This window comes from Coenobita brevimanus, chromosome 47 (assembly GCF_032717465.1).
Source record: "Coenobita brevimanus isolate Jiangsu-jjx chromosome 47, ASM3271746v2, whole genome shotgun sequence".
Classification (NCBI taxonomy): Eukaryota; Metazoa; Arthropoda; class Malacostraca; order Decapoda; family Coenobitidae; genus Coenobita; species Coenobita brevimanus.
In genome coordinates, this window is record NC_137000.1 from 3330105 (window position 1) to 3356232 (window position 26128).

The 26128-nt window shown below is 41.6% G+C and overlaps 1 protein-coding gene across 1 annotated transcript; it reads right to left on the reverse strand.

Annotated features, from left to right (window-relative positions):
* Positions 1–15772: 15772 nt before the first annotated feature.
* Positions 15773–23843, reverse strand: LOC145398977 (putative aldolase class 2 protein PA3430). Its single transcript, XM_080271708.1, has 6 exons — positions 23701–23843; positions 22601–22754; positions 21308–21470; positions 18401–18535; positions 17155–17264; positions 15773–15934 (listed from the first exon to the last, which is right to left on the reverse strand). The coding sequence occupies exons 1-6, from the start codon at positions 23841–23843 to the stop codon at positions 15773–15775; spliced, it is 867 nt and encodes a 288-aa protein (XP_080127834.1).
* Positions 23844–26128: the final 2285 nt, after the last annotated feature.

Consider the following 26128-nt stretch of genomic DNA (forward strand, 5'->3'; position numbering starts at 1 on the left):
GGAGGTGGACAGATGTTTTTATATCATGTAGACGTTTTTATATTTTATTGTTGCTACCTTCAGACCATTATAGTCAGCTTTAGGCGGCATTATCTTATGGTGGGGCTCAATTAACTTTATATCTAACCCCTCCAGTTCGAAAAATAGCCTCCAGAAGTGCGTCCTCGTGTTGATGGAATATTGTTTTTATTGTTTGATTGTGTGACTGATTTAGATATTGAATTATGTACATGACTGATTGATTCATCATTATTATATGTATATATATATATATTTTTTTCAGGCTGACGCCCAAGGGTCCTAGATTGGCTGACTAGAGATTATAGTTGAGACTCCCCTGGCTGCAGGCTCCAGGCTCCATCCGGTCAAGAAAACCATGGACTTCACGCATTCCACGCTCTAGATGGCGCCACCACTGCATTTCAGTGAAGGGAGAACGTCAAGAGGATACTATGTATTTTTTCACATGTTGTTTAATCACCTTAACTAGGCGGAGTATTTCGTCCTTTTGTAGCTTATTTTCCGTCGCTCAGTGGCAGAGTGTATTTTGGGCGGATCCAGGGATGTTGCCCATGCTGCCCGGACGACATCCTTGCAGTTTATCACCTTAAGGATATGTGGATATATAAAATGCCAATTTTACTGGTTATTCTGTCTATTTCTTCCACACAATCCGTCCTTGCTGATAAATGTTACTTAGGTGGTTTAGAGAAAGGGGACGTAGAACCCTCATTACTCTGGATGATACGGGCAACACCTAAAAAAATATTCCTGGATCCACCCCATTACGATGGCTCTGCATCCTCTCCATAGCACTTCTTCGTGACCAGCATCGTATTTTAGAGTTAAAGTATCGCTACATGTCAGAAATCAAGACGGAGAGACGGCAGTTTTTTCCCGCCTAGTTAAAGTGAACAGTTTATTGGATTTTATTATCTATCTCAGGCCCCTATGGTCTACTCAGCCGGACTAAATCGTCTGGCGTCAGCTGGAGCACAATATACTAAGAGTTACGCCGGCCGTGAGAGGGTTTATGGTGACGGTATTAACACCGTCAGGCTCCTTGGACACACTCAGCCGAAAAAAATAATCTGTTGTCAGCTGGAATAAAATGTACTAAAGTAGATCCGAGCATCAGAGGGTTGAAGTAGGCATTGATTAACCTCCTGATGCTCGGAACTACTCTAGTATTCCATTCCAGCTGACTCAGGCGATTTTACTCAGCTAAGTGAGTTATAGGAGCCCGAGGGAGTTAATACAGTCACCATTAACCCTCTCACATGACCGGCCTAACTCTAGTATATCGTGTTCCAGCTGACGCCAGACGATTTAGTCCGGCTGGGTAGACCATAGGGGCCTGAGAGAGATAATAAAATCCAATAAATTGTTCACTTTAACTAGGCGGGAAAAAACTGCCGTCTCTCCGTCTTGATTTCTGACATGTAGCTAAGTGGGTCATAGGAGCCTGAGAAACAAAGAATGAATATTCAATGGGGGCTATAAAAATTTTTTTGTTCAGGTGTATTGGAAAATTGGAATTTTTAATAAAACCCCCTTCCACATCTCGTCGTATTTTTATGTATGTGTCCTCTGTGGCTGTTTTGTAGGGTGGCATGTGTTTGTGTCAGGTGGAGTGTGTGTGTGTATGTCTGAGCTGTGTGTGTACGTATTTATGGTATGTAGTGTTGGTGTGTGCATATATGTATGTATATGACCATGGAGGCTTCAAGGAAGTCTGCTACGCAAACCTTCCTGTTTTCCAACCAAGAGCTTTCTCTACGAGAAGACCCTAACACATTTTAAATGTTACTCCATATCACCGGGAGTTGAACCCGGGTCCACCTGCTTAGCAGGCCACCTCTATACTGACTCTGCTACCGAGCCCCCACTAGGATTGCACCTAGAACCTGTACTGTATTTTATTTATTTGGTATCAATAATAAACAAGGGGAACTGAAGTATAATGAGCAAAATGTCAGTAAGGAAGATGTATTATTTATTCTCCAAAGCCACTTAGAAAATACTTCAGACTGTGATTTAATGCTAGTCACGAAGAAGCAGTATGGAAATGACATAGAGCCGAAACACTGTCTTTTCCGCCACTAAGGTAGGTAAAATGAGCTGCAAAGGGACGAATTCTTCATGAAGTGAAACTGAAAAGAATGTAGTGTATCTGCTTACATATAAGAAGAAAAAGAAATAGAGCTTGGTATTTGTTCTTTTATTTTTCCTGGTTATTTTGAATAATTTACAATACTTTCTTTAACCCATTTAATCTGAGTGACGTCTTTGGTACGTTATTCTTGCTAACTAGAGCTTGGTATGCCTTTGAATGTGTGTGAAACTGGAAATTATAAAATCTGTATTCCTATGGTGTTTTTGATTTTCTTACCATGATTTTAAAAAATGGATTATCTTTTCTGAAAAAAAAAAAAAGTGTACCATGCAAAAATTCTTAAGTCCGTGCGCCAACAATAAACAAATACTGGAGTTTTATCAAAGCCATGAAAGATGATTCAGATACTTCAGATATACTTCAAAATCCCTGGACATGAACTAATAATATTTTATCCACGGTGCTAGGTCAAACCCTTTAAAATTTTAAATTAATGCCCTGGGAAAGTGAGCCACACTTCCACTCCCTAGCTGTATCAATCGTCTTCATTTTTTTTGTTTTTTAGCCACATTCAGAGCGGGTGATATGCTTTGATAGGGGAATAGTGTCTACCTGATTTGAAATCCCTGATGAAATTTTGGCAAACATGACTATGAAATAAGCAATTTGATAACAGTGCAAAATAAATAAGTATATGGAGCAACCTTGAAATGATCATGACCAAAAGGAATAACCATTAACTACACAAATAATGGCTTGGATAAAAGGGTACTAACTGAAAACTACCTGCCGTGGTCTTGATAATACAGGCAGTTCACATCATAAGTCATGGATGTCTCTTGAAAACTTGACATAAAACTTATTGCACTGGAGGAAGATGGCAAAATCCCTTTCAAAGGCAGCAAGGGAACTAAGTGCTTCTGCTTCACTATGTGCTTAAAAAGTTATGAGAACTTCCTGTATTGGCTATATTAGTAACTGAACAGCTTTAAATAGGATTCTTGATAAAAATATAATACCTGCTGAAGAGTCTGGATAACTAGACAGAACTTGTATAAGGTAAGTTATATATAATGTCCTTATGAAGTAGTACTGCTACAAGAAGAATAAACCTGATCAACTAAGAGGACCTGGAGGAGTAGTTTACAGGGCCATTGCCAGGTATCTCTCTTAATATAAATGTCTGGTAGTGGCAAGAAATTGCTGGTACATGAAGCTAGTATTGTGGAGGATTATAAAGCCCAGCCGAGATGAGGCTATTAAGGTTACTCAACATGGCAGTAAATAAAACGTGGAACTCTCAAACTGTCATAACTTTACAAACTTCTTATACTTAACCATGAAGTAGAAGACTACTGTAGTGTCGTTACCCATTAATAAAGTTTGAGTGATGAAAGTACTGGTTTTGTTTTCCTTATAGGTGGATTCTGAATGTTCTAAAGTTGAAACAAAGGTTTTACACTAGTGGTATTTACTCCAAAACCTCTTTATGGGCCTAAATATTCTCATTCGAAGGGTATTTGAACCCACAGAATTTATACCATATTCGCTTCGAAAAATTTCTAAGTTGAAATGTGGATTTTTATATACGTATCCCTAGACTTTTTGCCCAGTTCCATATGGTCCCAGAAAAAAAAAAAAAAAAGTTGAAATGCGGGTTATTGAACCTCTATAGTTCATGCCAGGCTACCAAGTCTAAAAAATTAAAGTGGAAGTGTCTTTTTTGTGCCCCTAGAGCTCTAGTTTCTCATTAGTTCCACTGAAATACTGTTTTGTCTTGTAATTCACATTTTTTGTAATCACACCATAAAAGGTCAAATAAACAATGTAGATCTATGTACTTTTTACTAACTTAAAAGTTTCTTACAAATGTTTTCATTTCCAAGGCTGTAGCACCAGCCGATCAGAGTGGTACTCCTAGGGAGGATGCGAATGCTGATGATAGGGAGACCTGGAGCGCCTGTTTTACATCATCCGGATATCCTGACCATCCCCCTTTGCTGACCTTTTTCAGTGTGTCACTAACACGGAGAGTAGGCCAGCATACACTCCCAAACACTTTTCTCTATCTCATGCACTACTCTACATGGACTTTACTTTCCACACAACGCATCCCATTATATACAGGGGTCAGCGTCTGCAAGGGCATACGGCGGGAAAACTTTGCCCCTGCTACTTAGTGGCAAACCTCAGGGGAGGCGTGGCATGTTCTTTGCCAACGCAGTTTTGGGATTGGGTTGGGATGAAGTTTGGACCTGTGCCAGAGGGTACAGGACATTGTGGTTCTCGGGCTGCCACATCCGCCCAAGAAAGAAGGTTGAACCTGGGAGTTCAGAGTGAAAACGTGGAATGTGGTTAGTTTGAAGGGTAGAGTGGGGGGACTAGCAGAGACACTGAGTAGGAGGCGGGTGGATATTGTAGTGTATATGAAGTCAGGTTCAGGGAAGGGTCAGCCAGAATGATTTCTGGGAGGGTCTGTAGGTGTGAGCTATTTTGGCAGTGAAGTGTAAACAGATATGGTGATGTGGGTGTGCTGGTCGAGAAGAAATGGGTGTAATGTGTCATGAGTGTAATGAGAGTGAATGAAAGGATTATAACAATGAAAATATTTTTGGTAAGCTCATGACTTCTATGTTGGCGTATGTTCTGCAGGGTGGCTTAGATGATGCAGAAAAAGATAGATTCTGGGATGACTTGATATCTGTGGATGGCGGTATGGGGAACGATGAGACTGTGGTTTTGGGTGGAGATTTAAATGGTCACGTGGGGGAAGTAGCTCAAGAATATGAAAGGATACATGGGGGATGCTCATATGGAATGAAGAATGCAGAAGGGGAAAGGATGCTCGAATTTGGGGAGGCAACGAACATGACTGTGAGCATCATGCATTTTAGGAAGAGAGAAAGTAGACTGATTCTATATGAGTTTGGGAGTAACAGTAGCCAGAATTGACTATTTTCTGGTAAGGAGGGCTGACAGGAAGTTGGTGAAGGATGTTAAAATTATAGGGAGCAAAGATTGTATGCAGCAAAACAAATTACTGATATGTGACATGGTGCTTAAGGAGTGGGTGGTGAGGAAGTGGAACAATGCACCCAGGAAGAAAATATGGAAATTGAAAAACTAAGCAGTAAGGGATGCCTTTTATAGTGAGATAAGCAGAGCAGTGGCTGAACAGGAAACTCATGACAGAAGAGTTAATGGACAATACAGAGCTCTTACGAACAATCTCTTTAGAGTTACTGATTCACTGTGTGGATGGACAAGGCGCCCTTCAAGACAATGTAATATGGTGGTTGGGCGAGGGTGTAGAAGCCGCAGTTAAGAAGAAAAGAAGAATTTTCTGGATGTGGAAAAGGGTTGTTAAGAGAAAGGAATATTTGACTGCCAAGCGTAAGGCAAAAAAGGAGGTATAGTTCAATATCTGTCTCAGAGACTCTTACTAGATAACCTAAATAGTGCTGAAAGAAGGAAGACGATATTAAAGGTGGCAAGTCATAAAGAGGGAAAACAGGGATATCATGGGCGAACAGTGTGTGATGAATGATTAAGAATGGAGACTGCATTATAACCAGTTGCTGAATGAGGAGTTTGACTGGAACAGGAAAGGTTTGTTGTCAACGAATCCAGTGTTTGGTCCTTGGCCTTTAATTGATGCTGCAACTGTGAACAGGGCAATAGGTAGGATGCAGCTAGGGAAGGCGGCGGGTTTGTCCGGACTGAAAGCTGAAATACTGAAGGTCTCAGGATATATAACAGTAAGTTTATTTACTGATTTGATAAATTCGTTTATATATGAGTGTGTTGTCCCAGATGACTGGCTAAGTGTGACTGTAAACGTGTTAGGTGAAGGGTGATGTCCTGGAAAGAGGAAATTATAGACAATAATTATGAACCAGAAAATGAAAGTAATGGAGAAAGTCCTATAAGGATTGTTAAGGGAATGAGGGAATACTGATAAGATGCAGCATCAGATTATGTAGGGCAAAGGGACCATTGATGTCATATTCAATGTCCGACAGCTTCAGGAGAATTATATAAGAAAGAAAAGGTAGCTGCACTTTGTTTTTGTTGATTTGGAAACCTTGACAGAGTTCCTAGGGAGGTGGTTAGGTGAGCAATGTGAAAGCTTGGATCGAGGAGTGGCTGGTTAGAGTGGTTATGTCCATGTATGTGGGCTATCGCACCCAAGTGAGAATGAATGGAAACTTGAGTGAAGAGTTTTCCGTGAATGATGGTGAGCATCAAGGGTCAGTTTTGAGCCCCTTGTTGTTTGTCATGGTGCTAGTAGCTCTCACATGACTTCTGCAATGGACTCCCATGAGCGATATTGTACGCTGATGTCTTGGTGTTGATTGCAGAGAATGAATGGGATGCAGAGGAAAATGATTTAGGAAATGGAGAGATGGAATCGGACACAAGGGTTTTTAAATAAATGTGTATAAAACAAAAGTGATTATATTATCAAGGGCGTGTGGTGGTACTCGTACTATCAAAGCAGATGCAGTGTAGCCTTGTGTTTCTTGCTACATGGGTGTGGGAAGCAACTTCATCTTGAGCAATGTTTGCGATAAGTGGGTGCAAAAGAGATGTAATGGTACTAGAAGTTGACTGAGAAATACTGCTGATTTCATGTGTGCACGGTGTGTCGGGGAGGGCATATAAAGGATTGTTCTTGCCAGAGAGTTTCTTGAGAGTATGGAGGAGTTTTGTTAAATGGGGGACATGCTATGTGCTGGAGGTGGGGCTGGGATAAGGGGTAGGTGAAGTTTTGGGAGCTGTTGGCTCTCCTACCACTGAGAGGGCTCTCCCTCCGTGCTAAGGGATCTTTGTATACGGCATGTGTTAGGAGTGTAATGCTGTATGGTAGCGAGAACCTGCACAGTAATGGAAGAGGATATTCGAAGGTTCAAGCGTTCGGAAATGACTATGATCAGATGGATGTGTAGTGCGTTCTTGAATTCGAGGCTTACGGAGGCTAGGATTGCGAGTGATGAGTTGAGAGGAAGGATGGGACTGGAATGTGCTGGTGTTGTGACGAGAAGGGGTAGATTAAGATGGTTTGGGCATGTTGAGAAGATGGAGTACGTGGGAGAGTCGGAAGTAAAGTTGCGAGAGGCAGACCGAGAAAGACCTGGGACGAGGTCATAGACTGTGACCTCAGGGATAAGGGACTGAAGAGGGAGGCTGCCAGAGATCAAGCACCGTGGAGAGCCGCCATTAGGTGGCCGAGGCCGACGCATGCAAGCATGTTGGAGCCTTTATAAACGATACGGTATGATATGATGAGTAGCTTTGACGGCAACATGTAAAGGTGTTCTGGGTGAAGGTTGTCCTACAGTATATACCAGTAAATTGCGCTTTGTAAGCGAGTGGCGAGCGAGCGAGCGTTTGTACATACGCCTATCATAATTTCATCTAGGTGTATACTTTCAAAATTTCTTGTGAGGTAGTTGAACAATAACAGCAGAATGATTGAGCTAAAACGCGTACTTTCTCACGTTTTCTCTCTGGATGTGCATATAGCGAGGCGTCGTATCATTTACCACACATGCAATGTTCAGTTCTCTGGTCCCTACTTGCCATGTCAACGAACTGCTTCGGTAAACGTTTGATTATTGATCGAATAAAAAAAAAAATGGGGCAATTGCCCTTGCTGATTTCATCTCCTAAACATAGAACACTCGCTCATGTAAAATTATGAGCTTAATATCCGATTTTTTATTCATAGAATTCATGCAAGAAAACATAGTGTTACAACAGGAAATCTTTTAAAAATTTGATTTCATAGTGGAGCATGTCAACTGCAGCCCTCTGTACATTCCCTTGGAAAGCTGGGATTCCAAGGGTTTTTTTTTTTTTTGGTGTCATGAGTGAATATATAGCTAAAAACAAAATTTATATTACCACCTACTGAAAGAATCTCTTATCTATCTCTCATAATAAAAAAGTTATTAGTCTCTGAAAACCATCGCGGTCGGGCCGGGCCGGGTCGTGTCGGGCCGCTCATTTTGCAGTTGAACTTAAATATTGCTTCGCTCGCTGGGCTCGCTCGTTCGTAATCAGTATGTCAAACCATATTAAAAGTAAACTGAAAAAGAGGTTTCTAGTACAACATGTCGCAAAATATTTAAAGTATTATCACAGTTTATCAATTAATAGAATGAGCAAGTTACTTTTTATAAAATTTTTGCGCAATAAGCCACCAGTATCTCTATCTCCACTTCGCTCGCTCCCACGCACGCTCGCTCTGCTACGTTCCTCTCTACTACTCTCGTTCTAAAATGATAGAAAAAGGTCAAAGCACAGAAAAGGAAGAGACAGGGAAGAGAAAGCAGCAGTGGAGAATATGGAAAGCAGAGACGGCATAGTCACACACCCAGTACAACACGCTGCACTGGAGACGGGCAGACAAGAAAAAAGGAGAGGAAGATGGAAGTGGAAGCACCAAGTACCCCGTCTCCCCTCAACTCACCTCCCTCCTGACCCACCTACCTGACCCAGACACGCAGCCTAAGTGCTAAGACACAGACAGACAGGCAGAGAAATACTATTAAAAAAAAAAAAATCGAAACTTTCGCATACAATCACACCCAAAACGAAAAATACAACAAGTAACCTGTCCAGTCCGACACTCCGATCTCCTCTTTGGTGTCTGTTAAAAGTCAGGTCTACCCACAGTACAAAATACCTGCATATAGACTCAAGAGAATTAAACTTATACGAGATGTAGTAGTGGTGGTGGTACTGGAGATGTGGTGGTAGGTGTGGTTAGGCTAGTCGTTCTTCCTAACTTCTGTCCTCTTATCTCTTGTTATCTTCAACTTTTCAGATCCAAATCAATCTGAAAAAATAAATAAGATTAATAGAGGCTCTTCAGTCACCTGATAAGAGCAGAACATTCTCCATGACCCTCCCAACAAAATTTTGTAAACTTACTTTAATGGAACTTATCATTATGACACTAGTATTTCATGGATGTGACAGGGGAAGAAATAATACAATAATAATAATAATAATAATAATAATAATAATAATAATAATAATAGCGGTGGTAATAATTATAGTAAATACTACTACTGCTACTGCTACCAATACTACTATCACTCCTACTACTACTACTACTACCACCACTACTACTAAAACTACTACTACTACTTTTGCTGCTGCTACTACTACTACTATTACTAGTACTACTAATACTTTTGCTGCCACTACTATTACGACTACGACTACTACTACTACTACTGCTACTACTACCACTAGAACTACTACTACTACTACTACTATTATTAATACTGCTACTACCACTGCTGCTGCTGCTGCTATTGCTACTAAAGCTACTAGTACTGCTATTGCTGCTACTACTACTATTACTACTAGTACTACTAATACTTTTGCTGCCACAACTATTACGACTACTACTACTACTACTACTACTACTACTACTACTATCACTAGTACTACTACTACTATCACTAGTACTACTACTACTATTACTACTACTGCTGCTGCTGCTGCTACTACTGCTGGTACTGCTACTGATAATAATAATAATAATAATAATAATAATAATAATAATAATAATAATAATAAATTTACATGAACTCAAGGTGGATGAGAAAGTAAAGCACCATAAGGGGCCTTGTTAGAATGAAGGGCCTTGCCTGTGAAAATCTTTAGGACTGACTTACTGACAGGGCCGCTCCTCGAGGTGCTCCCTCATCTAAGAATAACAGTATAAGATAGATATGAAAAGTGCCCTAAGAATGACATGGTGGTGGTGGTGGTGGTGGATGCTGTTCTCTTTTGTCCTGTCGCCTCTTGTCTTCTTTCTCTGGTCTTCTTTACCATCGTCTTGTCCTCAATATTTTCTTCTTTAGCTGCCCTGGTTTAAGCATGTCTGAGAAAAAATGAACTATCAATATTCGAACTAAACAATCAATATCGGAACTATCGAGCAATAAAGATAATAGCAGCAAGAATAGTAGTATAAGAAACTGTTATAAAAACAAGAAAAGTCATAGTAATAGCAGAACACCAGCAACATTAGCTGTAACAATAGCAATACGAATAACAGCACTAGCAACAATACGCGCCAGTGAAAATAGCGGTAAATATTTCCTTTATTGCCGTTTCCTATTATTGTTTTTTCTTCCATTTGATAGTATTTTAGTTCATTTGAGTGTTCTGAGGTCTCATTTGTTGTGCAAATGAACAATAACCATAATATGACTATGACAATCTTAGTTACCTCCTAACCCTGCGGGAGCTCATGATTGCCACCTAACATAACCTAACAGAAGTACGCTAACCTAACCTAACCTATTTAAAGTAACCTAACTTACCCTGATGGTCCTTTTTGGCTCATCCGACAAACTAAGCTAAGCTATCTCAACCTAAGATACCACAACCTAAGCTAACCTAACCCAAGATCATGGAAATTAAAAATATTCATGAAAAATTGAAATATTCATTTCCACACAAACACGCACATACAGGCATACTCCATATGACAACACAAATCCACTGGGTGTGGTAAGATTGCCCGCTAAAGAAACTACAATAAAGGAAATAAATACCAGAATAGCAATAACAGCAACAATACCACATTCAACAAGAAGCACTTAGGGCACAACACCCTCGCTAACCAACTGGTCTAGGGGCCGAATATTTGATTTTCCTCTGTGTCCTTGACCTTCCGATGGATTTACTCAAAATTGAAATGCTCCGTTCTTGCCTAACCCCTAACCCTTCCACCAACTGTGGGTCAATTAAGATCAAAACCGTCAGAGTTGATTTTGTCTTGTGAAACTGATATTTGACCTTTCCCAGTGATCTTGGCATTATACTGCTTGTTCAGTATTATTTTACATTAATCCCAGAAAACTAACTGTAAAGGTGCAATAAAAAAAAAAAAAATCCCACAGGTAAACGTGCTACGAATCCTCCAATGTCTCCTCTAATTGCCGCTATTAAGTACCAAATGGGGAAAGCCCCAGGAATTGATAGAATGCATGGTGAAATGCTGAAGCATGGGGGAGAGATAGTAGTAGAATGGATGTGGAAGATCTGCAGATTGGCCTGGGAGGAAGGTAAAGTCCCAGATGATTGGAAGTCAGGTATAATTACTCCCCTATACAAAGGGAAAGGGGATAAAGAAGTGTGTGGTAATCAAAGGGGCATTTGTCTTCTTAGTGTAACAGGCAAAGCATACGGTAGGATACTTATTGACAGAGTTAGGGAAATAACAGAGGAATTAGTTGAAGAAGAACAGGGAGGCTTTAGGAAGGGAAAAGGTTGTGTTGATCAGATATTCATTCTTAGATCTTTAGTGGAAAAGTTTCTAGAGAAGGGAAAAGTTGTATGCGGCCTTCATGGATTTGGAGAAAGCATATGACAGGGTGGATAGACAAGGATTGTGGAAAGTATTAAGAATATACGGAGTAGATGGGAACTTGTTGAATGCTGTGAAGAGTATGTATGAGGGTGCTAAGGCTGCAGTGCGTGTGGATAGTGAACTGAGTGAGTTTCTCTATTTGAAGGTTGGGTTGAAAAGGGATGTGTCATGTCTCCATGGTTGTTCAATCTGTATATGGACAGGGTCATAAAAGAAATACAAGGTAGGGCAGTGTATGTTGGAGTGGCCCTAATGAGAGAGGACAGTGTTTGGAAACTCCCTATACTGTTGTATGCTGATAATACTGTGTTAAGTGAAGACGAAGGGGAGCTGCAAGGCTTGGTGGTTGAGTTCGGGAGAGTGTGTAAGAAACGGAATTTAAAGGTGAATGTAGGAAGGAGTAAAGTTATGGTCTTTGTGAGAAGTGAAGTCAGTGAATGTACAGTGAGGATAGATGATGAGGAAATGGAAAATGTGAGTACGTTTAAGTACCTGGGTAGTGTGATGAGTAAGGATGGAAGTTTGGAAGGGTGAAGTGCTTGAAAGGGTACAACAAGGAAGAAAGGTTGCTGGTTCCTTGAAAGCAGTGATAAGAAACAGGGAAGTGAGCATGGAAGTGAAAAGTTATTACATGACAGTATTGTGATACCAACTCTGACGTATGGAAGTGAATCTTGGACGTTGTTGGAGGGACATAAGTCAAGAGTGAAAGCAGTGGAAATGAGTTATTTGAGAGGAGCCTGTGGAGTCACATGGAGAGACAGACTGACAAATGAGGATGTGAAAGAGCATTGTGGTGTGGATGTGGATGTGATAGGAAGCATTAGGAGAAACACACTGAGGTGGTTTGGCCATGTGGAGCGGATGGAGCGTGAGAGACTGACGAGGAGAGTGTATGTGAGTGAGGTGGAGGGGGAGAAAGGGAGAGGAAGGCCAAGGATGAGATGGAAGGATGAAGTGGAGACACGGCTGGATTAAGCATGTGGGAGGCCCGGGGCCCGCTTGGAAGGGAGGCCCCCTTTCCAACTCCCCCAATGGCATACACCACAGACTGGTAACCTAAATCCTAATATATAAATAGGACACTTTTAGTTAGGAAATACTGAACGGGGACTATTCATCCAATGCTGTAATATGTAATGCATAAACACGAAATGAAATGAACACAAGTTGCTCTGGTGGGAGGCCCCCTCTTGGTGGGTGGCCCAGGGCCCGGGCCCCTTGGGGCCCCCCCCCCTTAATCCGGCGGTGAGTGGAGAGGTATATGAGAGAGGGGTGTGTGAATTGGGAGCTGGGCAGTGAGATGGCTGGGAACAGGGTGACGTGGAGGCGATTTGTTTGTGGCCATCCCGTAGAAGGGATTAAGGCGTCTGGCAATAGATAGATAGATCGAACTACCAAACAACCATACCCTGCTACAAATCTCTTCTGGCTTTCAAAATGCCGGAAAACATACTAACCCAGTAAGGTACCTCTCATCCTGGCTTAAGTCCTCCACCAGTAGTTATTCACGTATATATCAAGTCTGTTCCAAGGTAATATATCGTGATTTTCTTATAAACTTGTAATGAAGAAAAATGTCTAGGAGAAGCCTTCCATAGCCTTCTTCTTTCACAGCACGACTCCACAGCAAACTGACTCACCTTACAGTTATACCCTTCCCCCTGCCTTAAAATAATCCGCACTGGGTCACATGCATATCAGCCTAGTCTACATTAACATACTATGAATTTTTGTACATATATTTACCTCTAATGGAGAAAAGATGTTCCAGAGAAGCCATTAGCAACCCCTCACCTCAACAGTTCAGTCTACACTGAACACACTATGAAAAATTTGCTTTGTTTCTCGGACGCCTCTCTGTTCGAAAATTTAAACTTGAACCTAATGCCTAAGCTGCAACTCAACCTGGCGACGAAAGAAAACGAAAGATTGAACCCTAGACTCCTGAAGAAAGCGTAAACTTCGACCGTGGGTGGAGAATGATCAACAAAGCTTTTTCACCTTAACTTGGTCTACTTTCTTGTCCTTTTCTGGCTAATTCAAGTAGTTCAGTGGCAGGAAAGGACGATGCATTGTCACTACATCATTTCCATAGCATCTCGTGACTGGCATAATATTTCATTGTTAATTTCTTACTATAAATCAGCATTCAAGATTGAGATAGGGCAATTTTAGGCCAGGTTAGAGTAAAAAGAGTATGCCAGTCCCCTTCAGACTTAATTCGTGTGGATGCATACAGTGCTAGAGGGCGTTTTCTCTAGTCTGCCGAAGATTCCTAACCCCTTTCGATCAAGGCGATGGCCAGTTGTAGTGAGACTGACGATTAATTTGACTAACAATCACGAAGACCCAGTTTTCCTTCATATCCGAGGCTAACCTAATTTCATGTGACTATCACTAAGGAATTCAACTGTGGGAGTGGCCCATTTCAGCCAGATAAAAACAGACCAACTAAAGCATATTAGATATTTTATATGTTCCTCCGAATTTCTTTAGTTACCCATTAAACATTTTTTATTTTTTTTTATTTTTATGATTCCATCTACTGACGATTTCATTCAGCTTTGGATATACTTCAAACTGGAGGGGTTAGATGGAGCTTTACTACACCCAATCAGTGCGAGAGGCCGTAAGCTGAATTATACCGTCAGGGAGCACCAAGAATAAATTGAAAAGAACGTCACCCGGATTCAAAGGGTTGATGGAGGAATGGGCATTCTTTAGATTATATAATTATTATTACTTTATTATTATCATTATTATATTATTATTACCGTCATCATCATCATCATCATCATCATCATTATAGAGGGCATCTTGGCGACTCTCTGCCAGGCCCTAGCTATTCCCGTTATCACTCGTATACAGGGGGTGGGTGAGATCCACAAAGAGGCAGAAGGAACAACAGTGCATGATCCTTTATTAGAGTGCTGGAATCAGTGTCGTAATCAAAATGGCATAAGAGGTTTCGTAATACCTCTCCATTGGCGATCTCGGCCTGCTTTATCTACAGCTCACTCCACATTCACTCATAATTCTCCGTCCCATCCTCCCATCTTATTCTTGGTCTCCTCTTCCCCCTCTCCCCCTCCGCTTCACTCACATATATTCTCCTAGTCAGGATCACATTGTCCATCCTCTTCACGTGGCCAAACATTTTTCACTTCATCAGGACTCAATGAAACAAAATATAACACTACTATGCTTTTATTATATTTTAACTGGATTCTTTCAGAGGACATGTGAGTATGTTCATTCAGCATTAAGAACCGTATGCTCCTCAGCTTTGACTTCCAAACATCTCTTCCCTACAAGTCTTTTTCTGCATATGACATGTTAATATTATCTTGGATGATATATTTTACGCAATGTGAATTGGTTTTAAAAAGATGTAAATAGCATAAAACACAATACCGAGCTGCAAGAAACAGGAAATAAGTGCAAGAAATCCCCCAGTGCTTATGAGCATGCTGTCCTGTAAGTTGTAATAGAATATATTAAGAACAATCCCAATGATCTCCAGATATGAAAATGCAGATAAAGAGTTGGTACATCAGAGGTACTGTTGTGCAGCAGAATATAATAAGGCAATATACAATCTGCCTCCACAGTCCTGTCACCTCTCCTGATTTTCTCTCCATGCACTTCGAAAACCAATGTCGTAATCCGCAGCAACTGAGAGTGATGAATTCATTTTACCTCTGCTCAGTGTCATAAGCGTCGTTTGCTGCAGGTCCACCAGACTGAATGTCAAAGTCTAGAGGGGCACGTGAGGCAACAGTAATTTTGATGCCGACTGTACCCTGTTATCTTTTTTTTTTTTTTTTTTTAATCGAAGGAACAATCTTGAGGGCTCCTGGCCTTTGGTTCCTTCTTCCTTGCATTAAAAACATGAATATAGAAATATAACTACATGATATTTCCAGGAACATCCCTTGCGAAAGAAGAATAAATCCACCGATCACAGAAATATCTTTTATTTTATCGATCACAGAAATATCTTTTATTTTATTCTTACCATCTGTTATTTTATAATTTCTCTCTCTCTCTCTCTCTCTCTCTCTCTCTCTCTCTCTCTCTCTCTCTCATTGGGGGAGCTCTCAGTCGAACAAGAAGGCATAACGTCCACTGAGCTTGAGCAAATAATTAGCACCTCTTATATCAACTCCCCCCCTTCTCTCTGTCTCTGTCTCTGTCTCTCTCTCTCTCTCTCTCTCTCTCTCTCTCTCTCTCTCTCTCTCTCTCTCTCCAGTTTACGTCTCAAAGCTTGGTTGTGATGTACATAGTCGTCTGTACATGGCGTAGAAGTTGGCATCGGAGTACTTTTTAATATCCCGCCACAAATCATCACAGGTCCTCTTGCACTCCTCCTCTGGTATCAGCTCCACTTCCTTGTTGGTCGACATAGCCAGCACCTGAAGAAGGAACATCAGGTGAAGTGAGAATGTCAGCGAATTTACACATTTTAATAAGTGAGAGTGCCAGACAGTTCACTGCTTTAAGTCAAGAGAGAGGGAAGAGGCCAAGAGAGTGCCATGGAGTTTTTCCCTTTAGATTAAAACAGTGTCAGAGAGTTTACAGTTTGAAGGCATGAGAAAGTGCCAAAGCTTACCCTTATCGGTCACACACACACACACACACACACACACACACACACACACACACGTAAGCACAGAGAGAGAGAGAGAGAGAGAGAGAGAGAGAGAGAGTTTACTTATTTAAGTCATGGGTGAGTGGCAGACAGTTTATCCTTTGACACACGAAGACGTCCTCTTTGATTTACTGTTGCAACTACCACTTAAATTTATTCACCTCAGGAGGACACAGTGGTAATGGAGGGGTTAATAAATTCTATTTACGCTGTAAGTCAATAGAATGTTACGGAAAATTAAACCATTTCTGTTTCATTCTTTAATCTCGTATGATTATCTTTAGTTTGACGATAGACTTTTCAAACGGGAGGGGTTAGATGCGTCTTCATGCAAATCTTTAATACTAAGGTTCTCTCCTGAAATTAAATAATCGCTAACGGTAACAGCGACGAAATAAAAACCACATCATCATAGTAACAGGGTAACTAAGATGCTCTGCAGTGAGACAAGTTTCAGAAGGTTATACTTAGACGATATTTAAATGATATACACTATTAAACATTGTCTCTTTCAGTAGTCATTAGGGAAAACAGATTTATGCCTATCGACTGCACAAGGGTCGTTAAGGCAGATAATCATTACTGGCTTGAGATCTGAGGAGGGTACCTTCTACGTCTCCCCACCTCCCTTCCTTTGTTACATGGTTCCAGTTCTCAACCTCTGTGGAGCTACTTAAGAACAATACTAGAGAGACCAGTTTAACCGAGTTTTCATTAATTTATTTGTTTATTCATTTATTTATTTTTATTCTTTTCCATTTAGTAGCCTACAAGCCGAAACACACTGAGAAACATTGTCGCTGAAGGCCAAGCAGGAATAAGTAGTGTAAAGCAAAGTGAGGTACATTAGCACATACATGATATAAAATTACCCGTAGCTAATAATAAGAATAATGTAGAATGAAGAGAAGTATACAGATCAGTGACTATCAAAGGTATTGTACAGACACACTTCATACATACCCACTTGAGCCACAAACTCACCTGAACCTGCGCCGCTCGTTCAAGGTAGTAGAGGTTGTCGAAAGCCAGGGCCACAGTAGGAGCCACCACAACCACCCCGTGATGACCCATGAAGAGTACGTCCTTGTCTCCTGTAAGTATATTAGATTTTTAGAACGTGTTTAACCTGACAAAGATCCCTAACCTTTTTCAGTTCAGCTGATGCCCAAGTGTAATCAGATGAGAGAGAGGGAGGATCAAATTAGTAGCCAAGGAGACTCATTCCTACCTATTAACTACGGCTCGCCTGATTCCATGCAACCACGACTTTGAATTAAAGTTGTAGCACTGATCCAGTTCCATATGAAAGCAAACCAACTATTGTCATTATAATTACTGTCATCATGGTGGAAAAACAGAATTCTTGTATTACTGTGTTAGCAATTGTATCACCCCGTACTTGCCATTTTAGCTTACATGTGTCGATTTATTTCACCCATCCCTGCTTAGCCTTCATCGACAATGTTCCTCAGAGTGTTGGGGCTTTTTTTTTTTAATGGTTAATAAAGAATCCCTCCACCTCCCCCCGCAATATATATATATATATATATATATATATATATATATATATATATATATATATATATATATATATATATATATATATGGACTGCAGACTGTACTCTTACAACTAAAGTAAAATATAGCTAGACGATACCTGCATAAAAAAAAAAATATATATATCCACTCTCCACAATACTGTATCCCACCACTACAACATCTCACACCAGCGCCCTACAGCACTGTACCAACTCACACCAGCGCACTACACCAATGCACCATCTCACACTAGCGCACTACGCCCGTACAACTCACACCACCAAACTACATCACAATGCCTTACCACTACACAGTCTCACACCAGCGCATTACGCGACTATATCACCGCACACCACCAAACTACATCACTATATCTCACCACTCTATCACCTCACACCACCACACGGCACTACTATACCACTCCACACCATCACACTACACGACTGTAACACCTTACAAAAACACACCACCATTATGTCTAACCACTACACCATCTCACACCAGCGCACCACACCACTATGTCACCTCACATCACCACAAACACCATTATACCTTACCATCGTACTACCTCATACCAGCTCACTACATCACTATGCCCTACCATTACACCACCTCATATTACCCTACATTACCACTATACCCCACCATTACACCACCTCATGCCACTTCACTATACCACTATACCCACCTAATACCTTCCCCAGTCTGCGTCCCTCGTCTATAGCCAGTGCCAAGCCCCTATAATGTTTGTCGTAAGCCACTCGCTGGTAGAACCGAGTCGAGTTCTGGTGCACCATCAGCAGTGTCGGGTCCTTTAGGCAGGCTGGTGGGTAAACAAGAACAGAGAATCAACCATCATCTCAGTTTAAAGATAAAACTATATTCCCTTTTCACTTTAACTTGGACTAAAACTTACATCTCTCCGTCTTGAATACTGAGCTGTAACAAGAGATTAACAACAGATTATGGTAGTAGTCACGAAGAAGTATTATGTAAAAAAAAATGCAGAGCTGTGGTGTTGATCTTATCTGCCACTGAACTACGGAAAATATGCTGTAAAATGGCGAAAATTTGGACCAAGGTAAAGTGAATGAACTATGGTTGCTTTACCTTAACTTGGCCCAGATTTTTGCCCCTTTGAAGCTCAGTTCACGTAGCTCAGTGGCAGAATAAGACAATGTTGTGGCTTTACATCATTTTTTGTAGCATTTCTTCATGACTCGCTTCGTTTTCTAGAGTTAATCTCATGATGTTGAAATGACAATTTTAGATCAAGTTAGAGTAAAAAAGGTGTAGTGGAACATTACCAAAGTCTTAACTCTTCGCTACTTGAACGTCTTTTATTTCGTTCATGGTATCTTCTGTTTTTATTTTTAAGCTAACGAACGACGGCTAACAGTGAGGGGGAACTTAGGCTGTATCTAACCCCCCACTTGAAGAGCCTTTATATCACTGCTTAGAGACAGCGAGAAGGAAATGAAGATTACGTAATCTGCTTGAAGATCAGGCCAACATAACCATTCCTTATCTCGAAGGGTCTCACTTTTCCATGATGTGCTCACCAAACCATAGGAAGATAGTTCATTCCCATACTGTACGTCGGGAGAATGACAAACAAACTAATGTATTTTTACTTCCCTTGTGAAAGTAACCTATGGTTTTGCTGGACGGACAAGGAATAGAGGTTTGGAGAATCATCTCTTGTTTCTTATGCTTCCCGGAACAATAAATCATGGCTTTCTAAGACTCGCTAAGTAGGAAAAAGATAAACTGAAGGTACCTCTGCTGCATATTATATCTCATATCTCACATCAGTGTTCAGAAGAGTCAATAGCCCTCTCCACCGTATTTTATATTTGCAAAAAATGGCTGCTTTATACAGTGACTTCAGATCAGAACTGATTCACATGTACTGTGAAAGGACTGCCCTGTCTGGTGAGTTTCTCGAGTGTGTAGAAGAGTTTTGTTATTTGGGGGACATGTTATGTGCCGGATATGGGGCTGGGTGGCTAGGGTAAGGAGTGGTTGGAGGAAGTTCGGGAAGCTGTTGCTTCTCCTGACACTGAAAGGGCTGTTCCTCCGTGCTAAGGGATCTTTGTATGCGACATGTGCTTGAAGTGTAATGCTGTATGGTAGTGAGGCCTGAGGTGTAAAGAAAGAGGACATTCGTGGGCTCAAACGAACAGTAATGACAATGATTAGATGGATGTATTGTGCGTCTTTGAATGTGGGGTCGGGGAAAGGGGGGGGGTTTAGGTTACGATTGAGGGGTTGAGAGGAAGGATGGGACTGAAGTGTATTGGTGAAGTGATAAGGAAGGGCAGATTGAGATGGTTTCAGCATATGGAGAGGATGGAGGATGACAGTCGGGTGCGGAAAGTGAGAAGTGTGAACGTATGGGGTAGGGTTGCGAGAAACAGACCGAAAAAGACCTGGGGAGAGGTCATAGCGTGCGACCTTAGGAATAAGGGACTGAATAAAGAGGCTGTCAGAGATCGGGCAGCGTGAAAAACCGCCATTAGGTGACCAAGGTCAGTGCACGTAAACATGCTGGAGCCAATTATACATAAAACGATACTATACGATACTGTAATGCTCTTCTTTCATTCCGCAAGGCGAATTATCACGTTGCAGGAACGGTTCGGTCACCAGTACCAGTGTCTATCCTGCATCATTTAATCATTCACACCTACACTAACAGACCACTAGGTGAGTTTCTAGAAAGCATTGTTCACGGACAATCATTTGTATGCCATTACCATCAACAAAGCATATAACCTCATTTGCTGAGCACCATAAAATGTAGGTAAAAGCACTGAACCATTAACAACTTAATTTTCATATCAAAAATCCAAGGGGATGGGTCTGTTATGATGTGGCAGGGGTAAACCAGTTCTGCTGTCGGGCCCTGCTGTGGATGTCACTGATTGCATTGCGCAGTTGACCCTTGTGCGGTGTGATGCGGTGAGGATCTGTCCGTTCTCCCCTTTGGGGCTAAGATGCAAATGAATGTGTTTGAATGGATGAGTAAATGGAGAGTGAGTCGTCCTGTCTCGGCTACCTCCCTTTCCTTGGGGGAAGCAGCCTAGGTATATAGATAGATAGATAGATAGATAGATAATCCAAAGAAGATATGCATCCGTCAAGAATGAGTCATAATCTTTTTTTTTTTAATTATTAATCAAAAGTTCCCTCCACAACATCATAAAGTTGCTTGATATTTCCACAACAACTTTTCGGAAATCAACATGACTGGAAATTTCCGTACCTGTTTACGGAAAGGTAAATCGGGGTGATCATGAAGGTCGTGATAAAAGATAAAGCGATAGCAGAGGAATAGATTAAACAAACACTTAACCAGGCTGAAAAAATTACTACATTTGATCGAGGAATAGTTGAATTTAAGGAGGAAGATTCGGTGTACAGGTTCCTATGTTAAATGCTGAGATCGAATAATACTTTGGGTTGTGTGTGTGTGTGTGTGTGTGTGTGTGTGTGTGTGTGTGTGTGTGTGTGTATTTTTATGTGAATATGCATGAGAGAGAGAGAGAGAGAGAGAGAGAGAGAGAGAGAGAGAGAGAGATGCATGACTAACCCAGCGCAGTGGCGTATGGCTGGTGTGTATGCATGACCACCTTAGCGTCTGGGCGTATTTCTCTGATGCCAAGGTGGATGCAGGAGGCGGCGATGTCAGGCTCACCATCACCTCCCACCACTTTGGCCTCCTTGTCCACTTCCAGTAGTCCGCTGGCCGTTACCTGTAAAGGGTGTGAGACTATTTTTAAGTGTTTCTGGTTACGAACAATTCTGTACATGTAAGTATATGCACAGAAGGTAGCACAGACTTAAGGACAGACGTAAACACACACACACACACACACACACACACACACACACACACACACACACACACACACACACACACACACACACATCTAATCGCTAGAGAGGTGACCTACAATCCTAATGGGCCCAGCCTCAAATCCCGGCTGGAGCAGGGAACAGTTTATGGAACTTAATTTTATTAAAAGCAGACTTTACTATTCTACCAGAAGACAAACGTAAATGTAAAACTTCCCCCTCTAATACCAAATACCAGTCCTGTGTGGGAAACCCCAGCCATGTATTCAGTATGGACGGTGGATAATAGCGCCAAAATGGTGACAGGTGGAGGTGTAAGGTATGTAGGGGGAATACTGAGCCTTGGGAGCAGTGTGTGAAGCCTGTGCGCAGAGTACGTCACAGTAAATAAAAATGTGTGTGTGTGTGTGTGTGTGTGTGTGTGTGTGTGTGTGTGTGTGTGTGTGTGTGTGTGTGTGTGTGTGTGTGTGTGTGTGTGTGTGTGTGTGTGTGTGTGTGTGTGTGTGTGTGTGTGTGTGTGTGTGTGTGTGTGTGTGTGTGTGTGTGTGTGTGTGTGTGTGTGTGTGTGTGTGTGTGTGTGTGTGTGTGTGTGTGTGTGTACGCTATGCATAACCACATTCCTCAAGCTACAGTGTTGACTATTTGCACAGATGTAAATATGACCAAATGGAAGATAATGAGCACCATTCGGACAGCGAGGAAAGGGCCGGGGGAGGGTTCTGGTTCTAAGGAAGAAGCGCAGATCCTGATTATACTTGCAACATGCATTTAGGCAAGAGTTGCAATGTGGACATGACGGAACACTGAATGGCCTCGCTCCCTTGTGGTAAATAGAGAGTCTAGACTGTTTTAAGTGTAATGCGTAATGAGGCAAGAACGACCGTATGTGACTGACTTACACTAACTTCTCTCCAGCGCAGTTCGTAATGAGCCAAGAGGGACTAAATAAAATTGACCTAGACTGACCTGGCTCAATTTCAATCCGTAGTGAGGCAAGAGCGACCCTATGGATTTGACCCAGACTAACCTCGTTCCAGTGTAGTCCATATTCTACTACCAGCATCGCCTCTCCTTCGCCATTGGACCGCGGAGCCATAATGCTGAGGTGGTTACAAACACCCTCGTTCAAACCCAGCAAGTCCAGCCCTCGGTATGCTGCAGCCAACTCCAGGCGGGCTGCCCTGTGTGTAGTGGTGGTGATTTAGATTTCTTTCATTTTCCTTCTAACAAAGTGTGTGTGTGTGTGTGTGTGTGTGTGTGTGTGTGTGTGTGTGTGTGTGTGTGTGTGTGTGTGTGTGTGTGTGTGTGTGTGTGTGTGTGTGTGTGTGTGTGTGTGTGTGTGTGTGTGTGTGTGTGTGTGTGTGTGTGTGTGTGTGTGTGTGTGTGTGTGTGTTCTATCTTACTAGCTGCATCTCTGTCTTTTTGTCTTCGATTACCTACGCCTGTGTGTTTTATCTTTTGTTAACTACATCTGTGTAGTCTTGTCTTCCATTAACTACATCTGTGTGTGGTTTGTCCTCTGTTAATTATATGTGTACGTATTTTTGCCCCTGCTAGTTACATCTGTGCGAATTTACTCCTTAAGTAGCTACTTCTACGCTGTGCTAAATCAGGAGGCGATAATCAGATGCATAGACACACATTGCCTTACATGTTCTCCTTCTTCCATCAACTACAGTATCTCACCCCCATTGCTTTCAAGGCATAATTTTCACTCCTATTAAATACTGTCTAGTGTTTATTTACGAGACAGTTATTAAATGCAGGGATCCTTATACCCAAAGATGGTCTAGGCAGGCCTGAAATCGGTACACCTCTAAAATAAACAGTTTGTAAATATGTATGAATGATTCTTTTAAATATTGCCTTTCCTCTTCCCCCCCTCCCCCCACACACATGAGTCCCCCTGCTCTGTGTAAGGCAGTTTGTGAAATGATGCCAAAGTCCTGGTGACGATCTGTAGGACTTATAACAATCACCATGCACCTGGCTGCTGTGAGTCTTTGATGTCTTAATATGTTATGACTGATTAGATGTTATTCAGATGCAAACTGCCTTCTGTTAGCTACTTCCTTGTGCTGTGTATAATTAAGAAACAAGTAATAAGACAAACACACACCACCATACCTGTTTTCTCCCTGAGGACCCTGGGGTACTGTGTACGGGAGCTTATGAATTAATGACAGGGTCCTTGTCACCTGTGTCTGCCTCGTCCCCGCCGCCACCACCTGCCTCATCCCGCCCATCACCAGCCTCCCCGCCTGTAGCATCATGACCATCTGCCAATAAGGAGTCGTTAATTTATTTTCAATTAATGGACCACTCTCAGAACTTGAATATTATACTGTACTGTAGTTACATAATATTCGTCGTCTTAGTTGTGATAGGAGTAAGTCTTTTTGGTTACTAGTTAAACAGATCCTCCAATCTGAGTATACTTTGGCCATTAACTGAGCTGAAAGGAGTTCAGGATTTTTGTCAGGTTAGAAACAACGCGCCATAGTCGGATACTTTAGTCGACTTATTCATTTCGACTACGTCATTGATAGTTTACTTCAATTCTCACTGTAGTGCGTTTACTTTAACCTGACAAAGGCTCCTAACCCCTTTCAGCTTAGTTTATGGCCAGCTGTAATAAGACTGGAGGATAAATTTGGCCAATAACTAAAGAGAAGCATTGTTATCTTATAGATAAAGCTTATCAAATTTCTTGCAACAACATGTTAGAATTTGAGTTTTTGGAGCAGTCATGCTCCATCAGATGAAAATATAAAACAGCCATTGACGGTACTATTCAACTGAGGAAGATGCATTTGGTTGTAAAGGGGTTAGCGAAGGCTGCATCTAACCCCTGCAGTTCGAAGTCTCTCCTAAGCTGAGGACGATCGTTTAATAATGGTACGAATATACTGGAAAAAAAAAAAACTATGCTATACAGGTAAGACAAACTGGCTAAGAAGAGGAGATAAGATAACCTCCTCAGCCAATGAAAATATAGATAGAATATAGCCATCTGTCGGGTCAAACACCTTGTTGTTAATGTGTTCCCACCCACATCCGGACGTAAAGCAGTTGGACTATAAGCTGAACCTGCACTTCTCTTGCACTCCACCGTCCTACTTTGTGGGGACTGGGAGGGAGTTGAGGGCCACTTGTACAGACACTTGAGCCCCCCGGTTACTGACAAATTCATTCCCCTCGATCGGATGATGTATATTCAGTTTTTCAGGCTACCACATCATATTACATAACCTAGGAGAGACCTTCAGTGGTAGCAATAGTAGTAACAATAGTTGTAACAGTAGCAGTAGTGGTTGTGGTGGGGATGGTGGTGGTGGCAGTAGTAGTAGTAGTCGTAGTGGTGGTGGTGGCAGTAGTAGTAGTAGTCGTAGTGGTGGTAGTAGCAGTAGTAGTAGTCGTAGTAGTAGTGGTACTGTAATAGTAGTAGTACTGTAATAGTAGTAATAGTAGTTGTAGTAGTAACAGTAAGTAGTAGTAGTAGTAATGGTAGTAGTAATAATAGTCGTAGTAGTAGTAGTAGTAGTAGTAGTAGTAGTAGTAGTAGTAGTAATGGTAGTAGTAGTAGGAGCAGCAGCAGTAATAATGAAAATAGTAGGAGGAGGAGGAGTAACGGTAGTGGCAGCCTCAGGCTCATCTGAAACCGGTGGACTGCTGACTGAACTTGCCTTTCTCCGGCAGTTCACCATCCTCCTTTCGGGGATGGGGAGGGAGTTGAGGGATGTTTGTACAGTCGAGCAGCGCCACCACATGAAGGTTTCCCTCTCCAGCACCCTCTAATAGTGAAGAGGGTTACTGATAGCTACAGTACGTATAACCCCTTCAGTTCGAAAAGTCTCCCCAAGTCTGCATAAAACTATCTGGACATAGTAAGATCAAAACAAAATACGGGGTGGTCAAAAAATAGCGCTCCACTGGAAACTCACCTGAGAGTATCATGTCTTGCGGGGTTTGCTAAGTCTGCTGGTGTGGGTGTCGGTGTTGCAGTGGGAGTAGGAATTGAACAAATGATGCAGGACAATTATGATTATAAGATAATGTGCAGGAATAAAAGTAAAAATATGCCAATTTCTTAGTAAATGAAAAAATAATACATTAAACCCTCGTGAGCGGCAACACTCACGCAGACCCAGACTAACCCGGCCAGAGCCTCCTCGTGTCACTTTCCCTTGTGTCCTTACCTCCTGGGTGGTGTGGAAATAAAGTCAAATTTACAATATGTACAATATAATGTAAAAGAAAATAACCAAAATGTATCCTAAAACACCACTGATGAGAGAGAGAGAGAGAGAGAGAGAGAGAGAGAGAGAGAGAGAGAGAGAGAAGGGGGGGGTAAGGCAGGCCAGGGGAGGTGTTGAGGGAGAGAGAGAGGATGGGAGGGAAGGAAGGAGGGAGAGAGTGACTGAATGAAAACATATCATGGCGCCGCACCAGCGAGGTCATCTGGCGACAAATGTAAAACAATAATAAATATTTTTAAATATAATTAGATATAATAAAAAGAAAGTAATGAAAGCATAAGCTTATGTCACTCATA

Bases quoted from the DNA above. Each gene is read 5' to 3' on its own strand.
- LOC145398977 (XM_080271708.1), bottom strand. From the start codon at position 23,843: ATGCTACAGGCGGGGAGGCTGGTGATGGGCGGGATGAGGCAGGTGGTG. The intron at 21,471-22,600 runs GTTAGTCTGGGT...CACCCTTTACAG, and splicing joins ATGGACTACACTGGAACGAG to GTAACGGCCAGCGGACTACT. The intron at 17,265-18,400 runs GTGGGTATAGTG...ATATACTTACAG, and splicing joins CAGACTGGGGAAGGTATTAG to GAGACAAGGACGTACTCTTC.